Source organism: Xenopus tropicalis, chromosome 9, assembly GCF_000004195.4.
Source record: "Xenopus tropicalis strain Nigerian chromosome 9, UCB_Xtro_10.0, whole genome shotgun sequence".
In the NCBI taxonomy this organism is placed as follows: Eukaryota; Metazoa; Chordata; class Amphibia; order Anura; family Pipidae; genus Xenopus; species Xenopus tropicalis.
The window spans coordinates 83,637,196-83,659,300 of NC_030685.2; the positions used below are offsets into that span (position 1 = coordinate 83,637,196).

The 22,105-nt window shown below is 42.6% G+C and overlaps 1 protein-coding gene across 5 annotated transcripts in view; it reads right to left on the bottom strand.

The window, feature by feature from the left end:
* speg (striated muscle enriched protein kinase) overlaps positions 1-22,105 on the bottom strand; it is a 169,542-nt gene that overhangs the window by 43,231 nt on the left and 104,206 nt on the right. For all 5 annotated transcript variants that reach the window (XM_031892844.1, XM_031892843.1, XM_031892845.1 and 2 more), the window contains 5 exons: positions 21,396-21,484; positions 20,904-21,079; positions 6,614-6,874; positions 4,982-5,140; positions 773-962 (listed from right to left, as the gene is read on the bottom strand). In XM_031892844.1, the coding sequence (XP_031748704.1) occupies positions 773-962; positions 4,982-5,140; positions 6,614-6,874; positions 20,904-21,079; positions 21,396-21,484 (875 nt within the window). The remainder of the gene's footprint in view (positions 1-772; positions 963-4,981; positions 5,141-6,613; positions 6,875-20,903; positions 21,080-21,395; positions 21,485-22,105) is intronic.

The following is a 22,105-nucleotide window of genomic DNA, read 5'->3' on the forward strand; positions in this document are numbered from 1 at the left end:
TCCACAAATTGGGGTCTGGTTGTACCAGGTAAAAATGTTAGGTTAATGCAGAGATCCCCAACTTTTTCTTTTACTTGTGAGCAGGGTCGGACTGGGGGTGCAGGGCCTGCCCCAGGTGCCCTGCAGGGGCCCCGCCAGCCGCGTCCCCTAACCCCCCCCCGCAGGGACCCACCTAACCCCCTGCAGGATCCCCCACCCGACGTCCTGCCCTGAGCGAGCGTAAATATAACGCGTCAGAGGAGGAACGGTCGGGCAGAGGGAGCACTGGCAAGGGTCGGGTCTTGGCCGCCGGGGCCCACTAGGGCTGGGGCCCACCAGGATTTTTCCCGGTGTCCCAGCAGCCCAGTCCGACCCTGCTTGTTAGCCACACACAGATGTAAAAATTGTTGGTGAGGCATATGAACATGAAAAAAGTTCTTTGGTGATGCCAAATAAGGGCTGTGATTGTCTATTTGGTAGCCCCATGTGGACTGCTGGCCTGCAGAAAGCTTTGCTTGGGGTAAAACTGTATCTCTATGGGAGCAACATCAATGGGGGAGGTGAGCAACATGTTTCTCATGAGCCACTGGCGGGGGATCACTGGGTTAAGGGTAGATGTGCCAGTTAACTATCTTCCTTGCCTAACTGATTTCAGCATTGAGAATGCCCACCTGTCAAACATCATGACCCGGTTATTTTAGCTAGAAAACAAAAATAGTTTTATATGCTTTTTTATCTATAAAATCTGTGAAACATCTATGACAGGCTTCCATGTATTTTAGGTTGTCCTTACATATGAGATGCTGTAGCAGAACGAGGCTCCTCCACGTAGAGTTCAGCAGAGCATTCGGCCTCCCCATGCTTGTTATGGGCAGTCGCTGTGTACTGACCCTCGTCCTCATTCGCCACGTGGGGTATCAGTAAGGTGTGATGTCCACCTTCTCTCAAAACGTGGATGTTCTCACTTTCCTCTATGGGCTGTCCTGTAATAACACATTATGAGTAGATGCAGGAAAAACATGAACTGGCATTGGTTTTACAGTTGTGCATTAGCGGGTTAGACATTCCCGGCCCTTGATAGGATCTCAGATATGCATGGGTTTACAATTAAGGGTAAAAAGATGGAGGGGCACTGGTGAGCACCTTCAAACAGCTGAGGTGGATCCCAACTTCCTTGGAAAAAATACTTATTATTAGATATTCCTATTAATAACCATAGTAAGATCTGGTACCTAGTACAATTTTAACTAAAGATGGCCATACACGTTAAGATCATACAGGTGGGCGATTTTGGGTGAATTTAGGCTAATTCGGTCGTTTGGCTCTGAGGCCAAACGATATAATTAGAACGCCAGTAATAGGTGCAGTCGGTTTGGGGACCGCATCAACGAGCCGATGAGGTCTCCGATTCGACTAAAACTGATATCGATATCTGCCTGATTTCAGGCCAGATGTTGGTTGGGCAGGCCCGTCGTTTGTGCCATCAATGGGGGAGGTGAGCAACATGTTTCTCAAGAGCCACTGGTGGGGGATCACTGGGTTAAGGGTAGATGTGCCAGTTAACTATATTCCTTGCCTAAATGATTTCAGCATTGGCAGCGCCGGCTTTGTGATCCGGGCATCCAGAGGCCACCCCCGTTGGTCACCCCCCGCCTCCCCCTGTGTGCATGCGCGAACCCAGCAAACCCCCTTCCCCCCGCGGCAGCAAGCGCAAGTGCGTATACGCATCCATTTAATCTCCCATACGGAGCAGTGGGGAGAGGTTGCGGCGTGGCGGCATTCCGCCCCTAAACTTCTGCCGCCCTAGGCCCGGGCCTTTGCGGCCTCTCCACAAATTCGGGCCTGAGCATTGGGAATGGCCACCTAAGGCTGATGCCACACGTGGCGTTTTTTCTCAGCCTAAAAACGCCGCACAAGCCACACAGCCCCTGACTATGGCGTTTTTCAGCCTAGTACTGGTGACGTAGCAAATCCCGTTTCCATGGTGCTAATAGTGCGAAATAGTAAAAAATGCTGCGTATTTCCGCTAGGTCTGGCAGCTGCCTTTGTGTATACATAGGAATAGCTTGCTGTGCAAATACTGGCGTATTTCGGCCAACGCTTGAAAAATCCATGCTAAGGCGTTTTCTAGCGTATTTACGGTTTGTGTGGTTTTCAAGTTATTTCTATGGATGATGATATCGGGCGTTTTTCAGCTGCTGAGAAAATTAGAAAATACGCAGCGTAAATACTACTCGTGTGGTATCAGCCTTAACTGGCCTGAGCCTAGTGTAACTAAGGTTGCCACCTGGATAGTATTTTGCAGGCCTGACCTGGTATTTTTTCCAGAAAGTGTCAACCCTAGGTGTAACCATAACAGTATCAAATATAAGTACAGTATTTGGGGCCTTAGGAGAGATACAAAGCAGCTTTGATCCTGTACTGTACATACCTGACCCTGAAAGCCCCAAAGGCTTCACCAAGGTTCAAGCTATACATTTATATAAACGGGATAAATGGACTAAGCTGCTGAATTAGCAGCTGAATTGCATAATTGTTATGTGAGGGGACAAAACTTATGTGGGTGTCAGGAAGCTCAGTGTAAGTGTGTGGCCCGTTTAGGAAGCCCAGGCTAGGTGGGTGATACAGTAAGGTGAAGTAAAGTGAGGAGTGCTATCAAAACTAGAGCGCAGAGAAGCAGCCAGCGGCCATAAAGTACCTACACGAACTAAGAAAGTGTGCGAATCAGTAGCAGCCCCTAGGGGTAACCGCGTCATATAATTGTCGCGCCATTTTGTGACAGATAAGGCGCCGCACATATCGTGAGGTGATTATTGCTGCTTTGATTGGCAAAGTACAAGCGGTGTCTTAGCTCTCCGGGCCACGGAGACACACAAAGAAATATTCAAAGCTCAATTTTCTTATGCAAACTGAATGGTACTTTTAAAACGTCTGCAATGATTTTATTGTATAAAGGTTTAAATTAGCAAATAGGTTACTAGTTTTGTAGCACAGAAAAAAACAGAGCAAGAAAATGTAAATGCAAGTGGCTTGTGTTTGTCCTTGTTGTGAGGTAATATTGTTCATTATACTGATCCCCCCCATGTTGTTACTTTATGGCTGTATTAAGTTGTCTAAACTGCCCTCAACTCCCACTGATAGAAGATATACCATCATTATTATTATTAACATGGTGTTATTTCTTTCTATATATACAATTATGCTTAATATTCATATACAAACAGGCTGCTCTGTGATTTTCTGAGGTGACCCAAGATGGCTGCTGCAGATTATTGTGCTGAGGTAATGGGAATGTACCTATGTTATGCAATGTTGTAGCAGATGCCCCTGTACTTTTGCTCTGCTCTTTCTCTTGTTATACGTGTATATTTAAAATCCTATTGACCTTTGTTTATTTATTTTTTTAATAAAGTCATATCATGCACATATTCTGGTTAACAGTGAAACAGCTCGGTCCTATTGGGCTATGTAAAAACCAAAGGCAAAACGTGTGAGGAAAAATAGTATGTAAAAGCAACAGTTTTCTGCAGTGCCAATCGCTCATTCATAGGAAGAGAAGGAGGAGGTCAGGGTAACACTGATACCAGAGAGAGATCAGACAGGCGAATATGAGGTTAGTGAGCCACTTACACTATAACTCTATAACTGACAAAGTGATTTATCTGAACTGCATACTGTTATAGGCTGTTATTTTCCATACTAACACTACACAGCAGCCCACACTTCAGACTTTATAGGGGATTTCATTGTATGTGATTTAGTTCTGTCATCAAGTGACATAGAAAGTTAAGTTGAAAAAAGCCACACGTCCAACCTATTATGTATATATATATATATAACCTGGCTTACTGCTAGTTGATCCAGAGGAAGGCAAAAAAAACCCCATCTGAAGCCTCTCTAATTTGCCTCAGAGGGGAAAAAATATTCTGTCCTGACTCGAAGATGGCAATCGGACCAGTCTCTGGATCAGATCTATCCAGAGACTGGTCCATAACCCTGTATTTCATCACTTGCTAAAAAGCCATCCAACCGCTTCTTGAAGCTATATAATGTATCAGCCAGTACGACTGATTTGGGGAGGGAATCCCAGAAACTCACAGCTCTCACTGTAAAAAACCCTTTTTTGAATATTTAGACGGAAACTCCTTTATTCAAATCTCAATGGGTGCCCTTGTGTCTACTGGAAGGATCTACTGGTAAATTAAACATTAGAAAGGTTATTATATTATCCCCTTATATATTTATACATAGTTATCATGTCACCTCTTAGGGCTCTGGCACACGGGGAGATTAGTCGCCCGCGACAAATCTCCCTTGTCACGGGCGACTAATCTCCCCGAACTACCATCCCACCAGCGAAAATGTTAAGTCGCCAGTGGGATGGCACACGCTGCGCAGGCGATTTGCCGAAATTGCCTGCGCAGCGTGTGCCATTCTGGCGGCGACTTACATTTTCGCCGGTGGGATGGTAGTTTGGGGAGATTAATCTCCCTGTGTGCCAGAGCCCTTAAGCGCCTCTTCTCCAGTGTAAACAAACCCAACTTGGCCAGTCTTTCCCCATAACTGAGACTTTCCATACCCTTTACCAGCTTAGTTGCCCTTCTCTGGACCCTCTCTAACTCAGTAATGTCCCGTTTGAGCACTGGAGCCCAAAACTGAACAGCATATTCTAGATGGGGCCTTACCAGCGCTCTGTAAAGGGGAAGAATAACCCCCTCCTCCCGTGAATCTATACCCCTTTTAATACAGCTCAAAACCTTGTTTGCCCTTGCAGCTGCTGCCTGGCATTGCTTGCTACAGCCAAGTTTATTATCTACAAGGACTCCAAGATCCTTCTCCATTATGGATTTGCCTAGTGCAGTCCCATTAAGGGTATACGGGGCTTGCATATTTTTACATCCCAGGTGCATGACCTTACATTTATCCACATTAAATCTTAATTTGCATATGTAAATTAGGCTACATAAGGGATGCGTTACAATTACTTGAAAGAATTACTTACCAAAATGAGTCCACGTGACAACAGGGGGCGGGGTGCCACTGATTTTACAGTCCAGCCGAGCTGTGCGTCCCTCTATAACATCTCGATCTGACAACTTGCGAGTGAAGAGAGGCGCCAGCGATGGGTGCACAGTTAGCATAGCGCTACAGGTCAGCTCATCTGCCATGTTGGGAGAGAAGGGAAGAAAGAAATGGATAAAAATAGAAGAAAATCTTCACTTAATGTTCTACAGAAAGGCATGGTGGTAATGGGGTAATGGGGAATATGAAGTACACATGCATTTTACATTTATTTATCTGTTCATTCTCAAGGTATCCCCCAGCATTTAGCTACTGCCTATCCTGCATTTAATATGGACATAGTGCAACCCGGCATGCAATGGGATAATGTAAATAAGAATTGAGTAACTTATGTTTCCTGTCGAACAAAAGGCAGATTTATCAAGATGTGAGTTTACAGCTTAATACATAAAAACTCACCCACGTTCTATTCATTCCTATGGGGTTTTTAGAAGCGTATATATCAAATGGTGAGTTCTAACTTTCACCCATTGGTAATTACACTTCTAAAAATCCCATAGGAATGAATAGAACATGAGTGCGTTTTTATGTATTAAGCTTTAATCTCACATTTTAATAAATCTGCTCCTAAGTATCCCCATTCCCTTTGTCTTTGTCTGACAGCTATCTGTAATTTATACATACAGGATCCTGCATTTATAAACAGAAGGCAAGAGTGTTGCACTGGGAAATGACTGTAGGGGAGTAGATGAAGCAGATCCATTTTATTGTTCCATTGGCCACTACCTCTCATTTATTAGTTTAAAATGTATGTAGGATCCAATTGTCAGGAAGAGGAAACGGCAAGCAGAAGGATTTTCCAAGTAAATATTGGAACTGTAGGAGGGAGTTAAGTTGGCCATGCATGGGCCGATTCTAGCTGCCGATATTGCCCGTGTATGGGCACAAACGCTGGGCCTCCCAGACCGACACCTGGCCTGAAATCGGGCAGATCTCGATCAGGCAGGTTTGATTTTTCCATTGGATCGGGGGCTGCATCGGCTGGTTGATGTGGTCCCTGAACCAATGGCATCTATACCTGATGTTCTAATTCAATCATTTGGCCCCAGGGCCAAACAACCGAATTAGCCCGATATCACCCACCCATAGGTGGAGATATTGGGAAAAGATCTGCTTGTTTGGCAACCTCGCAAGCAGGTTTGATTTTTCCATTGGATTGGGGACTGCATCGGCTGGTTGATGCGGTCCCCGAACCGATGACATCTATACCTGCCGTTCTATTCAACCATTTGGCCCCAGGGCCAAACAACCAAATTAGCCCGATATCGCCCACCCATAGATTGCGAGAAGATCTGCTCATTTGGCGACCTCGCCAAGCGAGCAGATCTTACTGTGAATAGCCAGTTTTACTTCACTGTTCTAAAAACTCACAATACCAGGTTGATAAGAGGGTTTAGACATGGCCAACATGTGGCCCTCAAGATGTTGATGAACTTCACCTCCCAGAATCTCTGTAGATGGTGTTCTGGGAGGTTAATTTTGCAACATCTGGAGGGCCGGAGATTGTGTTAATGAAATACAATGCACAGTGGGGAAATGGAAGGGTTCTTACCTCTTGCAGTGCTCAGTTTGCAGGTGTAGACCCCACTGTCATCTTCATGGACTGAATTCAGCAGCAGCACACACTGCTTTCCGTTGAAACGCATCTTACAGTCCAGCAGTGCTGGCTGGAGCAGCTTGCCCCGGAACATCCAGTCCACGTCCATATCGGCGGGGCCCGACACCACGCATTCAAACACCGCTGCCTCCCCAGCGCACACACTCACATCCTGCAAGGGGGCCAGAACCTCCAAGCTGGTACTGCCAGGGGGTGCTGCTCCCACACAACATCAAGACATAACAGGACAGCACAAAGTGACAACACAGTGACCAACAGAAAAGACAACACAGAAAGAGGGAAGAGAAATGTTACACCCAGAGATGAGAAGAAGAATGGGTTTATGGTAAAAGCGATACAGAAGGTGGAACATTTGTCACAACATTGAGTTCTTCTCTTACACTTAGGAAATAGACATTACAGAACTCTCAATGTTTCGGAAAATGTACATAGAACATGGCGAATAGAGATGCACCAGATCCACGATTTTTATCAGTTCAAATCTGGACTTTTTCTCTGTGTTCAGCCGACCCAATCAAAACTAAGATTTGGGTGTTCGACAACTGCACGGAGCATTGCTGTTGTTATGAATGTAAAAATGATGGAGTCTGTGCATCCCTTATAGTAAGTCAAATAATAAAGCAGAAAATACAGACATTAAATGGGAATTGATCCAATGCTTTTATCAGTTTAACTATATTAAAGGGTAAGTATGCTTTTTGTAGTTGGATACAAATATCTGCCTGTTGGGGAAGGTGTTTTATAAGTTATTCCATGTCGATATTGCTTTTTAGTAGCCAGGTGGGGGGGTTAAAACTGCTAATAACTTCCCCAACTACTTAATGTCATTCCCATAACTACCTCCTTTTTGTTCCTACCTTTTATACTATTATGTAGCTTCTGTTTACTGTCTACTGTTAAAAATAAAAAAAACTGCTAATACTTGAAAACTAGAAAAACTAAATGTAATTTGCAAGAGGGCTCAGTAAAGAGTTTAGATCCCCTTCAGTGTTTTGTACAACTGGGGTGTTTGCTACAGAAACCCTACTATAGTTTATATAAATACCCCGCTGTGTAGCCCCGGGGGCAGCCATTCCTGCACCGGTACAGCTGGGGTGTTTGCTACAGAAACCCTACTATAGTTTATATAAATACCCCGCTGTGTAGCCCCGGGGGCAGCCATTCCTGCACTGGTACAGCTGGGGTGTTTGCTACAGAAACCCTACTATAGTTTATATAAATACCCCGCTGTGTAGCCCCGGGGGCAGCCATTCCTGCACTGGTACAGCTGGGGTGTTTGCTACAGAAACCCTACTATAGTTTATATAAATACCCCGCTGTGTAGCCCCGGGGGCAGCCATTCCTGCACTGGTACAGCTGGGGTGTTTGCTACAGAAACCCTACTATAGTTTATATAAATACTCCGCTGTGTAGCCCCGGGGGCAGCCGTTCCTGCACCGGTACAGCTGGGGTGTTTGCTACAGAAACCCTACTATAGTTTATATAAATACCCCGCTGTGTAGCCCCGGGGGCAGCCATTCCTGCACTGGTACAGCTGGGGTGTTTGCTACAGAAACCCTACTATAGTTTATATAAATACCCCGCTGTGTAGCCCCGGGGCAGCCGTTCCTGCACCGGTACAGCTGGGGTGTTTGCTACAGAAACCCTACTATAGTTTATATAAATACCCCGCTGTGTAGCCCCAGGGGCAGCCATTCCTGCACTGGTACAGCTGGGGTGTTTGCTACAGAAACCCTACTATAGTTTATATAAATACCCCGCTGTGTAGCCCAGCTGGGGTGTTTGCTACAGAAACCCTACTATAGTTTATATAAATACCCCGCTGTGTAGCCCCGGGGGCAGCCATTCCTGCACTGGTACAGCTGGGGTGTTTGCTACAGAAACCCTACTATAGTTTATATAAATACCCCGCTGTGTAGCCCCGGGGGCAGCCATTCCTGCACCGGTACAGCTGGGGTGTTTGCTACAGAAACCCTACTATAGTTTATATAAATACCCCGCTGTGTAGCCCCGGGGCAGCCATTCCTGCACTGGTACAGCTGGGGTGTTTGCTACAGAAACCCTACTATAGTTTATATAAATACCCCGCTGTGTAGCCCCGGGGGCAGCCATTCCTGCACTGGTACAGCTGGGGTGTTTGCTACAGAAACCCTACTATAGTTTATATAAATACCCCACTGTGTAGCCCCGGGGGCAGCCATTCCTGCACTGGTACAGCTGGGGTGTTTGTTACAGAAACCCTACTATAGTTTATATAAATACCCCGCTGTGTAGCCCCGGGGGCAGCCATTCCTGCACTGGTACAGCTGGGGTGTTTGCTACAGAAACCCTACTATAGTTTATATAAATACCCCGCTGTGTAGCCCCGGGGGCAGCCATTCCAAATCAAGTTAATCACAAGGAATATATCATTTAAGTATAGAAATCTTGACCCATATCTCAAACTGTAACATTCAACTCTCTTTCATTTAAACCAACCCCGTGTCATGAGGGAGGTAATAATCCCGGTTGTGACATATTTATTTCATGTCACCATTTAGTGAAAAGAGAGATTCAGGCCTGGACTGGGCCATATCTCCCTTATGACATGGGGTTTGTTGACGTCTCTGCTTACGAGCGCTTGTATTTTCTTTTGCTTTATTTATATAAATGATCGGATGAATGAGACTCCAGAGACTTGGACAGAGAGAGTAAGACCTGCCACTGAATACAGATCACTGCACATTTACAAACTGACATAGCATTGACAGACATTTAGAAATTCTATTAACAGCACTATAGCACTATTAAACATAAACTTCAAAATGGGAGACCTACCCCCCAGCAGTAAACTGAACTAAAACTCCCATCAGTCATTGAAATAAAATGCCTGTTATTAGTAACAGCTAATTAGCCAGTGGGTTAACAACCACAGTTTAGTGCTCACATAAAAGGATGGTGTCTGATAATACTCTTTTTTTTCAAGACATAAGGTTCATAATAAATACAGGTATCAGACCCCTTATCCGGAAACCCATTATCTAAAAAAATCCAAATTATGGAAAGGCCATCTCCCATAGACTCCAAATCTCCCATAGACTTCCATTTTGGAAATGATTTCATTTTTCTCCGTAGTAATAAAACAGTACCTGTACTTGATCCCAACTAAGATATAATTACCCCTTATTGGGGGCAGAACAGCCCTATTGGGTTTATTTAATGGTTAAATGATTCCCTTTTCTCTGTAATAATAAAACAGTACCTGTACTTGATCCCAACTAAGATATAATTACCCCTTATTGGGGCAGAACAGCCCTATTGGGTTTATTTAATGGTTAAATGATTCCCTTTTCTCTGTAATAATAAAACAGTACCTGTACTTGATCCCAACTAAGATATAATTACCCCTTATTGGGGGCAGAACAGCCCTATTGGGTTTATTTAATGGTTAAATGATTCCCTTTTCTCTGTAATAATAAAACAGTACCTGTACTTGATCCCAACTAAGATATAATTACCCCTTATTGGGGGCAGAACAATCCTGTTGGGTTTAATTAATGTTTTATTGATTTTTTACTTAAGGTATGGTCCCAAGCATTCTGGATAACAGGTATTATACTTGTACTAGTAAAGGGAAAAAGTAAAGTGACTTGTTCCAAATATGTACATTTTAAACCAAAAGTGCAGGCTGAAGCAAAACATTTTTTAATGGAACACCTGCTTTAACTCATTCTGCGCTGGCTTCTACTGTATATAGTGTGGTGCATAAATGGTTAATGTTCTGGCATTGGGCAATTTGGGAGAATAATGCAGTTCTGTGAAAGTGCACAGAACTTACTGCAAAGCCAAAAAGAAGCCCTTTGTTCCTAAGATATATGTTTGTTATGAACTTTGCATCAAAGTGGGGGATATAGACAAAGCAAATGTCTTCATGCAAATCTTTTGTATTTTGTAGGAAGGTGATGCAAAAATGAACCGGTTACACCGAGCTACGAAGGGCGCAGCCATCCAAATGAGTTCCAGCGGAAGGTAAGCGCTCAGGAGAGACAAGTGATTCTTTGCAGCAGTTTTATAGAACTGTTTCTGGAACTGTTCCTTGTCTCCAATTGCATAACACACTATATATAGACCCTGAGCAGCACAGTTAAACTGGTACGTGAGGAAAGAACCAAACACACAACTGTTCAAAATCATGATTTATTGGGACTACAAAAAAAAAAAAATAGATTTATTTCAAACAAAGTCTGTTCTATTGTAATTGTTAAAGGACAGGGTTACGAAATATAAGCTATAACTCTATAACTACCCTTCTCCGACACGCTCGGTTCTTGTTTGAACACAGACCTTTTACATCTCGGGCAATTGATAGTTGAAATGCAAATGTTTCAAGCCCTCTTTGGCAGACCGTGTGTTAATTCATGAAGTCATAAAGCCATTGTTCTAGATATGATACAGCTAGGAACAATGTTTCCCTGTATTATAGGTCTCAGCCATAAGCGGATGTAAAAAGAAAATGTTAGCTCTCTATATTCCCTGTAACTATTGATGCATAGATCATTCATTGCATTGCTATGAACAATATACAATATGTCTGCTCTGCTGGACTTGTTGCCTCATCTGGCTGAAGTGGCCACTAAAAGCTCTAATGATGAAAGATATAGGCGCTGGCCAGTTACGGCCTCAGCAAGTTTTGATTGGCATTTATTGCATCATTGCATTTTCATAGTTAAATATATCTGTATACCACTCACCCAGTTCCAGGATATTACCTGATCTATTATGGCATACATAGGAAAACAATGGTGACAAAGAGGGTACCATGGGGTTTCACGTTTGGTCACTACATATCTACCCATTGCCTGAAAATATCCCATAATCCTGTGTAATCGTATGCCTTGGGTCACTGGTGATTATAATGGATGTGCTTATTAGCAGGCAATGCTATTATAGGTACAGAAGCCACTACAGGATCCAGCCTACCCAACATAAGAGAAGAGGGAAGGGATTCAGAGGGCAAAGGGTTGGTACTATCAGGTCACTGTAGCACCAATCAGTATCTAGTTTTATATTGTATTGGATGTTTCTGCCGCTGCTAAATTCTTCTATTTACAGGGGCATAGAAAGTGCATGGCATAGCAGGTCTGGCCCAAGGTTGGATATTATTGGGGAATGTCTGTGAAAAGTGGTAAGTATGCATTACAGCACTAGAAGTTGCATTCTTATCATAGCCTGTGCAGAGAAGCGCATGGGTATTCCATTATATTAAAGTGGTATTTCACTTTTTTTTTTAAATAGTACACCAGAAACAAGTCATTTACCATTGTCCCAGGCACACTTGCAAAAGCATTTGAAGCACAAAATGAAAATGTTTAGGGCCTATGCCATTGCTTGCTACGTCTGGGAACATCTTCTGTAGTCTGAGCTGTGCAACTTGGGCTGGGTTAAATATCCCAGAGAATCCCAGTTGGTCACAAGGCAGCTCAATAGCCACAGTAGCACCTACTGTTATCGCCCATTTTTTTGCACCCTCCCCTAAAATAAGCGGTAAATAATAAACAATACATGCCCCTTTGCATTCCAGCATTTGTTCCTGGGAAAAGTAAATGAGTGCTATCATTTTTGGTGTATTATTTGAAAAACAATGAATTTAAAAAAGGGCTTGTAATGTGAACTACCTCTTTAACTGGCCATTTAAGCATTATTTTATAACCCAGGCTACATTTATTGAATAAAGGATGCATCTATTCTGGTTAATATTGGGCACGTTTGCATTAGCTGCTGTTTTGTTTAATGTTTTAGCAGCTATTAACAAAGGCCTCAGTCAGTCCATAAAATGTTGATAATGCCCTCCGCACAGTGTAATAACATGTTTAAATCGGTTGGACTGCCCTAAATGGGTTGCAACTGGTCTAAGCAGAAAAGGCTAACATTTCTATTGAGATGTAGTCGAAAGAAAAAGAGCTTATCTGATGTTCTTCTGGTTAGGAAAACATTAGTAACCTCCAATACATTTTCTCACTCCCTTCTGAACCAGAAGAACATCAGATCAGCCCTCTTCCTTTCTCCTCACAACTTCCTCCGCTACATCATGGTCTGAAACTGGCCAGCAGATGGTGCCGTTGTGACAAAATTCTTTCAAATTGACTCTACTTCAACGCTTATTATCTCAAAATTAATAAATAATGAATGTAAATTGCTTAGACTAGCACTCTCATGAATCTTACTTGACCTTTTTTGAGGTCCTCCATCCATAAAATGGTTCTTTGCACAATGACAGAAAATATTATTCTGAACAACTTTCCAAAATACAATAATTACAGTGGTTTTAAAGTTACTTGTAAATATAATTGCTATTGAAAACGGTCTCTTTCTGTTCTCTTAAAACAGGAGTCCGATCTCCTCTATAGGTGGCTATACACAGGCAATGAAAGCTGGCAGCCTATCAGCCCATGTATGGGGCCCACAAACGGCCTGCCTGAACAATATCTGGCCAAAACTTGCGCAGAAAATATAAACAGACAGATACTGCTCTGACTATCAATTACATTAACAACTAATACTGTACAGAAAAGCTATTTTTCATTCATGTATATTGGAAACTTGCAGAAAATAGCATTTTCTGTTATTATGCAAAAAAAAAAGCAACTCAAAAATGTGTCATTGATTCCCTAACTAGATCTCAGGTTGGGCCTTTATATCTTGTAACTGTTATATAAACCAGCCCTTCAGAAAAGAAATCTTTGGGAACAATAGATTTTCTAGAGCAATGGTTCTCGACCTTCCTAATGCCTTTAATACAGTTCCTCATGTTGTGGTGACCCCCAACCATAAAATTATTCCTAAGACTGTCGGAAATATGTGTTTTCCAATGGTCTTAGGCAACCCCTGTGAAAGGGGTGTTCGACCCCCAAAGGGGTCCTGACCCACAGGTTGAGAACCGCTGTTCTAGAGCATAGCATTGCTTACTGTATGAGGGTTGAGGAGTGCGGGAAGCTGTATGTGTGTAAATGTGTAATTCATGGCAATAAATAGCAATAGAAAATCATGAGTGATATCATTTCTTTTTGGTTTGATTCCCTAGGTAGATTGCTGATTGATATTTGTGTGCTGTGCCACTTGTGTCAGCCATGGGCTTTTGCCACACTGAGCTGTATCCAAGCTTTATGTTAACATGGCGCCTTGCTTCTCCCACCAGAGACACTTTAAGTCAAGGGTGGGGGCAATATATGTGGCTAGGTTTCCCACTGTGACCTTCTCTGAGGTAGCTAACTTGGGCTGGGATCTGGATAGGACCTACATCAGCCTAAAGGCATTTCAAGCACTAATGATGGGTGCTTACCCAAAGTGATTGGGGTGAGTATTGCTGCTCTGCTTGCTGCCAAATATAGCTTTGATAATAACGTATAGTATGTCATAACCCATAGCCAATCAAGCCCTTTATGTGCTGATTTCTGCCACACAATGGAGATGTCTGCACACAACTGCGTTTGTAAAATATATTGGTTAGGAATGAGAATCTGTTCACTGTTGGAATAGTCAGGAATGGGAGCACTCCCAGCACCCTAGGTGCTACTATAATTAGTATACTAGAATTACCACTGGTGCTACGGCCCTGGCCCAAGAAAGGTGTGAGAACATACAGTAAACTGCAAAAAAAGTTATTTTTTGTATCCAATAAACCACAGCCACCCTGTGCTTCCACCTTAGTGCCCTTATTTCCCTTCATACTGTTCCTATTGCCATACATAAACACACATACTGCTTACTGACAGATCTGATTAGAGCTATAAAAGGCTTTTCCAATCTCTCATTACAAGAGACAATTATAACTAAGCTCACAGACTATATTGCATTGTACTGAGATGAGTGGAGTTACCCTGTTAACTAAGCCATCAGTCACGTGACTACATTTACAGGGGTATACCAGCAGTCGTTTCAGGAGCGGTATACCAATTTAGTGCGGTCTCAAATGGTGAGCGTCAGTGACATAAGGAGACCCCCTCTGTGCGTTCTTTGTTCCTTTACTTGCAAGAGGAGGCATCTCTTGCTCTTATGTCTCTCTTCCCTGGGTCAGACAGGCCAGGGTTGCTGTTTCTCCTTTCGGCACAGTCCATTTTCTCGGACAGCTGGATGGCTCCTGTATTAGTTTGTTAGTGACAGGAGATTATCTGACTCCCCCTGTATACAGACAGAAACTGCAGTCAGGGTGCGTGCGAGCCGGCCATTCAAAGCACGAGCCAAAAGCTGGCAAGGCATGCATGATACACAAGGAAACCAGAGAAATGAAATAGAATAGTGCACGTTAGGTTACAGTGGACCATATCATAATAATAAAAGGCAACCAAATCAGAAAAAAATGCCAGCGTATCTAGTGATATTGGCAATGAACATATTTGTCCCTAAAGCTCCTTTTTCTCTTGCTCCTGTGGTTTGTTTGAGCCCCACTACGACCCCAACTGGTAAATTTTTATTTTGCCCAGGAAATGTATAATATATAATAATTGCCCAATCACGGTGGCGTGAATAGGAAGTTAGGAAACACAGGTACAGAGAGGGTGGCCATAAATATTGAGCGCAAGGGCCACTATACCCCAAGTGTTTTGAAAAAATTGTGAAAATATATTGGGGATAGTTTGGTATTATAATTATAATCTAGGCAGGGATCCTCAAACTACGGCCCACATGCCGGATCCGGCCCCCCCAGGGTAATTTACCCGGCCCCTGCTGCGTCCTCACCCCTGGTAGTGGAGAGTTAGGACTAAGCGCGGAGTGGGACGGGGGAGCTGGGAGAGGGAGGACGGATGGAGCTGGCAGAGAGAGGACGGATGGAGCTGGCAGAGAGAGGACGGATGGAGCTGGCAGAGAGAGGACTCAGCGGGGAGTGGGAGGGGGGAGGACAGACGGAGCGGGGGGGACTGGAAGAAGGAGGACGCAGCGGAAGGGAGGAACTGGGAGAGGGAGGATGGACGGAGCAGGGGGGGGAGCTGGAAGAGGGAGGACTCAGCGGGAAGCGCGAGGGAGGAGCTGGGAGAGGGAGGACTGACAGCGGAGTGGGACGGGGGAGCTGGGAGAGGGAGGACGGATGGAGCTGGCAGAGAGAGGACTCAGCGGGGAGTGGGAGGACGGATGGAGCGGGGGGGACTGGAAAAGGAGGACTCAGCGGGCAGCGGAAGGGATGAACTGGGAGAGGGAGGATGGATGGAGCAGGGGGGGAGCTGGAAGAGGGAGGACTCAGCGGGCAGCGGGAGGGAGGAGCTGGGAGAGAGAGGACTGACAGAGCAGGAGGGGAGGGGGGAGCTGGAAGAAAGTGGGAGGGGGGTGGGAGGGGGGATAGGGAGGACAGACTATGTGGGGGGAGCTGGAAGAGAGAGGATGCAGGAGTGGGCCTTAGTTTGACCCCACAGTCGGGAGTGGGGGGGGTACAGACTATAGTCCAGCCCCCCACCAGTCTGAGAGACTGTGAACTGGTCCCTCGCTTAAAAAGTTTGAGGACCCCTGATCTAGGGTGTTGGCCCCGCCATAGTGAGTTCAGTTAGGCCCTTGAGTTGTTAGGCCAGTCCTCCCCTTTTGGAATCTTGATAAGGAGTTATAATGCATTAGGAGGGCTATGTAACGTGATAAGGGAGACCCTGACCAGCCAGCCTGGGGGACAATGGCAGCTTAGGAAAGACTGCAAGGTCTCCTACTAATTTAATTAGAGAAGTATGTAAAAAAGTATAGTGGCCCTTCAGGCATACTGGCACGGTTTTCTTATGCTTTAGTTGCCTTTTAACAACGTAGCTTTTCAATCTTTCATTAGTCATAATTAGATATATTAACATGCTAAACACCAAATTAGCAGAATACAGAGAATGGCAGCACATGCAAGAAGCTGGATTGTTACAGACTTTATGCAGAGTTACATGTCAGGTACGTTCTTAAGTGGAACACATTACATTTCATCATACAAATGGCCAATAAGAAACCTTCATTATAATGAGAAAGCTTTCATAAATGTCAAAAGGGTTAAATATGTAACATTACAACTGGCAATCTCAAACAGTCTTCCAACATTCCAAATGGGTGCATACAGGAGGTATTCTGAATACTTGTCTACTCAAGTCTAAAATACACACACTTTGATGATAGGATGTACCCTTTAAAAATCTCTAAAAGCAGCGATACATTCCATTTTTTACTTTAGAGTGTCTGTCTATCTATCAGTCTATCTATCTATCTATCTACCTATCTATCTACCTACCTATCTATCTACCTATCTATCTGCCATCTATTTATCTATCTGTCTGTCTATCTACCTATCTATCTATCTACCTATCTATCTGCCATCTATTTATCTATCTGTCTGTCTATCTATCTACCTATCTATCTATCTGTCTGTCTATCTACCTATCTATCTACCTATCTATCTATCTATCTATCTATCTATCTATCTATCTATCTGTCTGTCTGTCTGTCTGTCTGTCTGTCTGTCTGTCTGTCTGTCTGTCTATCTATCTATCTGTCTATCTATCTGTCTATCTGTCTATCTATCTATCTGTCTATCTGTCTATCTATCTATCTGTCTATCTATCTATCTATCTGTCTATCTATCTATCTATCTATCTATCTATCTATCTATCTGTCTATCTATCATCTGTCTATCTATCTATCTGTCTGTCTATCTACCTATCTATCTACCTATCTATCTGTCTATCTATCTATCTATCTATCTATCTGTCTGTCTGTCTGTCTGTCTGTCTGTCTATCTATCTATCTATCTATCTATCTGTCTGTCTGTCTGTCTGTCTGTCTATCTATCTATCTATCTGTCTATCTGTCTATCTATCTATCTGTCTATCTATCTATCTGTCTATCTATCATCTGTCTGTCTATCGTCTGTCTGTCTATCGTCTGTCTGTCTGTCTGTCTATCGTCTGTCTATCGTCTGTCTGTCTGTCTATCGTCTGTCTGTCTATCGTCTGTCTGTCTATCGTCTGTCTGTCTATCGTCTGTCTGTCTATCGTCTGTCTGTCTATCGTCTGTCTGTCTGTCTATCGTCTTTCTGTCTATCGTCTGTCTGTCTGTCTGTCTATCGTCTGTCTGTCTGTCTGTCTGTCTGCCTGTCTGATTGCCTGTCTGTCTATCTATCTATCTACCTATCTACCATCTATTTATCTATCTGTCTGTCTATCTACCTATCTATCTAGCTATCTATCTATCTATCTATCTATCTATCTATCTACCTATCTATCTACCTATCTATCTATCTATCTATCTATCTATCTATCTATCTATCTATCTATCTATCTATCTACCTATCATCTATCTGTCTGTCTGTCTGTTTATCTATCTATCATCTATCTATCATCTATCTGTCTGTCTGTTTATCTATCTTCTATCTATCATCTATCTATCTGTCTGTCTGTCTGTCTATCTATCTATTTATACAAATATATATGCTTGTGTGTAAGATAGCAGCAATTGCTCTGAGTGGTATATATGAAATTGAATCCACAGCCTATAGTGAGACCAATAAAGCAAGAGAAAAATAACTCTTCTAAGCATTTATCTAGTATAAATAAATCTAAAGCAACTGGACTTGTTAAGTAATCATTGTAGACGTTTCACTACTCATCCGAGCAGCAGATTTATTTATACTAGATATACCATGACCTGGATGAATGAAAATCTTCATAGTCTTCTAAGCATTGCAAAATGTATGAACCATTGGCAGAATATATGCCCGTGCAAATAAAATCAGGTTTTGGGACAAATGATGGACTTCCAGATCACTTCTCACATTTCTCAATGAAGCCTACAAACCCAAACACAGCAACGGAGGAATTCCCTGATAGGAAATGATACCTGACCAACCTTCTGTTCAACCCCAATGGGTCATTCCTTGCCCTCACATTAAGCAAATACTTTACTAAAATGTATTACTTCAGCAATTATAAACTGTCAGCTCTCTCCAATGGCATCCCAAATCTGGTTTCCAAAGCTCTCATGCAGCAGGTTACTGTTTGGAGATAGTGCCATGCAAAGACCAGAAGGAGCATATCTTCAGGGAGAGGCAGCATGCAACCATATTGGTAGGAAGATTCCCACATCTGAGTTGCCAGATCCACTATCCAAGAAGCATGGAGTATACTGAACATAATATCTAATGCAATTATTCTTCCCGGATGCAAACACCAGCGTTATTTATGTTATAAATATGTCCAATTCCTTAGATCATGGGGCATATAAATAGGGACACTGAGGCTAAGCAGAGCTTCTATTTAAGAAGAATGGTGGATAACAGGTATAGTAGGTAAACATAGTGACAGTAGGACAAAATGCCAATAGTAGGTCAAGGTGCCAAAGGTACCACTTGATGTCACTCTTGCACCCTTTTAGTTGTTGAAATGCAACTACCTGCCCATTCAAATAGCTTTAAACAGGGGGTACCTCTCCATAGGATGAAAAGTCTAACTCCTTATAAATAATAATGCCATAAAAATCTGTGTTACTGTCAGCCCCACTACAACATGGATCTGCTTAATCATTAATCAGCTGATTATGAGTCAATAGGCTGTATAACTGATATGCAATTATTTCATTATTTGTGTGACAGATTTCCTGACACTTTAGGCTGATGCCAGACGAGGTGTAGGGCGGATATTTTCGGCAAGCGGAAAAGCGCTTGCTGAAAATACCGCCCTATGCCTCCTACATGTGCCTGCACCCGAATGAATGAGATATGCTCAGGCACATGTAGCCGAAATACTCTCGTAAAAACGCAAGACTTCCAAACTCTCGCGATTTTATGTGTATTTCCGCTACATGTGCCTGCACCCGAGCGTATCTCATTCATTCGGGTGCAGGCACATGTAGGAGGCAAGCGCTTTTTCGCTTGCCGAAAATATCCACCCTACGCCTCGTCTGACATCAGCCTTAGATTAAATCTTAGTCAAAGGACTCCATAGTGTTTTAAACAGAAATAAATATTGCACTTCTCCAGGACCCAAAAATGGACTAAATCTTGCGTAAAATGTTTCTTTAAATCCAAAAAATGCCCTAAACCCCAATTCACAAATATTCAAATATACATCTATAAAATTACACAAATTAGACATTTTCGACAATAAATGGCTCCATTTTTGTTACTTTGCAGAATTTGCCAGTTGTGCACATCAACTTGTATTTGCTTTTTATGTTGTTGCTTGTGTTTTCTCAACTAAAAATTCATAGTCTGAAACCCGTCAAGTTCCATTCAAACCAATATGAACCTAAACATACACGCAACATAGTTGAGAATTCTCTGTAGAGTCTTTCATTTTTTACATTAAAGTCATATTGTGCCACTTGCCTGCCAGCAAATAATATGACAATTTTTGCTTCATATCTTACTGTTCAGGCCCCCCCAATCTACTTCCAGGCAGAAGCACAACAAATTAAAATGAAATCCAATTGCAAACGCTCTCAGAATACCACTGACTACATCCTTCTTAAGTCTATAGTGAACTATCCATTAATAATAGACTGTCTTTCTACCACAGAAAAAGGCAGATCCCTTTAGGAACATGAGGTAAAATCATTATAGGTTTAGGAATTTCAGAAACAAATCATTAAGGTTGAGGAGACTGCCTCATACAGATACAAATAAACAAACGGAATTCTGGGAGTGAAACAAGCTTTAGCCTATAGGATAAACCCATGTAAATGGGATTTTTTTAAGGAGTTTGTTTGGAATTTACTCCCAGAATTCCTTTTGTTTATTTGTATCTGTATGAGGCAGTCTCCTTAACCTTAATGATTTGTTTGTGAGTCCCCACTCCTGGCTCTACCCAAGCTGATCAGAAAACCCTGCACTACACTGATGAGCCTCAAGAAGGGCAAAACTGAGTCTGATCAGCTATTGGGGGAGCTTTAGCCTATAGGATAAACCCATGTAAATAGGATTTTTTCTAGGATTTTGTTTGGAATTCACTCGAAGTATTTCAGAAAGAAATAAAAATGAGATATTACCAAAGAATTATGTTAGCATTTTGCCCCTATACATCCACAGAGAACTGTGGCACCAGATATCAGCTGAGGTCTAGTTTAATGGAAAGTCATCATCTGGATGTTAAGGGTCATCTTAATTTATACATTTCCAACCATTTCTTAACCATATACATGTAAAACATCAAAGCACCTCATATATTTAAGTCATACAGATTTCAGTGTTATGGATTTGTATATATCTTGATTTAATTACATTGCCATATGAACGTCCACTTACCTAGAACCTCTATCTTGGCTTCACATTGCTTTGTCCCATACTCATTTATTGCTTTACAGGTGTAGAATCCGGAATCTCGTTTATCAGCCCCGGCAATATGTAGCGAGAAGATCCCCCAAGCACCTTCTGATATGCGGAACCTTCCACCAGGCTTCACCTGCTGCTTGTTCTTCAGCCTTGGAAATAACGGAGGGGCAGTTAGGAACCAGATCTTAGCAGAAGGTAGGCTTACAAACATTATGGCTTACTTATAGCATGGACTGCATTGTTAGTTAGGACTTTTTTAGGCACGTGTGTTACTGTGCTACTAATTCTTACCAGTTACAGTTGCTACCAAGGAGACACTTTACTTGACTTACATGTAACTTCAAGGAGTCCTAAGACTTATATCTAATTCCTGATGGCCGTAGAGCTAAGCCGGTGACCATTTAAGTCTAAGAAAGAACAGGAAAATACTTGGAGGCACCCGTAGGGTTTTGTTTGATCACTCACCAGTTGATAATAGGCTTGGGTTCCCCTTCCACCTGAACGCTGAGAACAATCTCTTGGCCTTCAAACCCTTTCTGGTCCAAAAGAGGCATCTAGAGATAATTAAATGAATCAGAAAGGATTAATAAAACAATACACAATCTTTGTATAAACAAAACTAGCTTTAAATGCACTATATCACAGTAGTGTGACACTTGACACATTCAAGCCACTAGCATTGTTTGGGCATAAAGTGACACTAGACAGTGTAGTGCTTCCAATTGCTGTGTTGTTCACCTTTGAGTTTAACTTTCACTATGATGTAGTGAGTAATATTCTGAGACAATTTGCAATTGGTCTTCATTTATTATTATCTTTGATTTTTTAACTATATCTCTTTTTGTTCAGCAGCTCTCCCGTTTGGAGTTTCAGCAGCTGTCATGTTGCTAGGGTTCCCTGTTACCTTAGCAACCAGGGAGTGGTTTGAATGAGAGACAGAATATGAATAGAAGAGGGCCTGAATAGTAACATAAGTAATAAAAAGTAAAAATTGTAGCAACACAGATCTGCCGGGGTCAGTGACCCCCATTTGAAATCTGAAAGAGTCAGAAGAAGAAGTCAAATAATTCATATACTATAAATAATAATAAAGTCCAATTGAAAAGTTGTTTAGAATTGGCCATTCTATAACATATTAAAAGTTAGTTTAATGGTGAACCACCTCTTTAAAGACA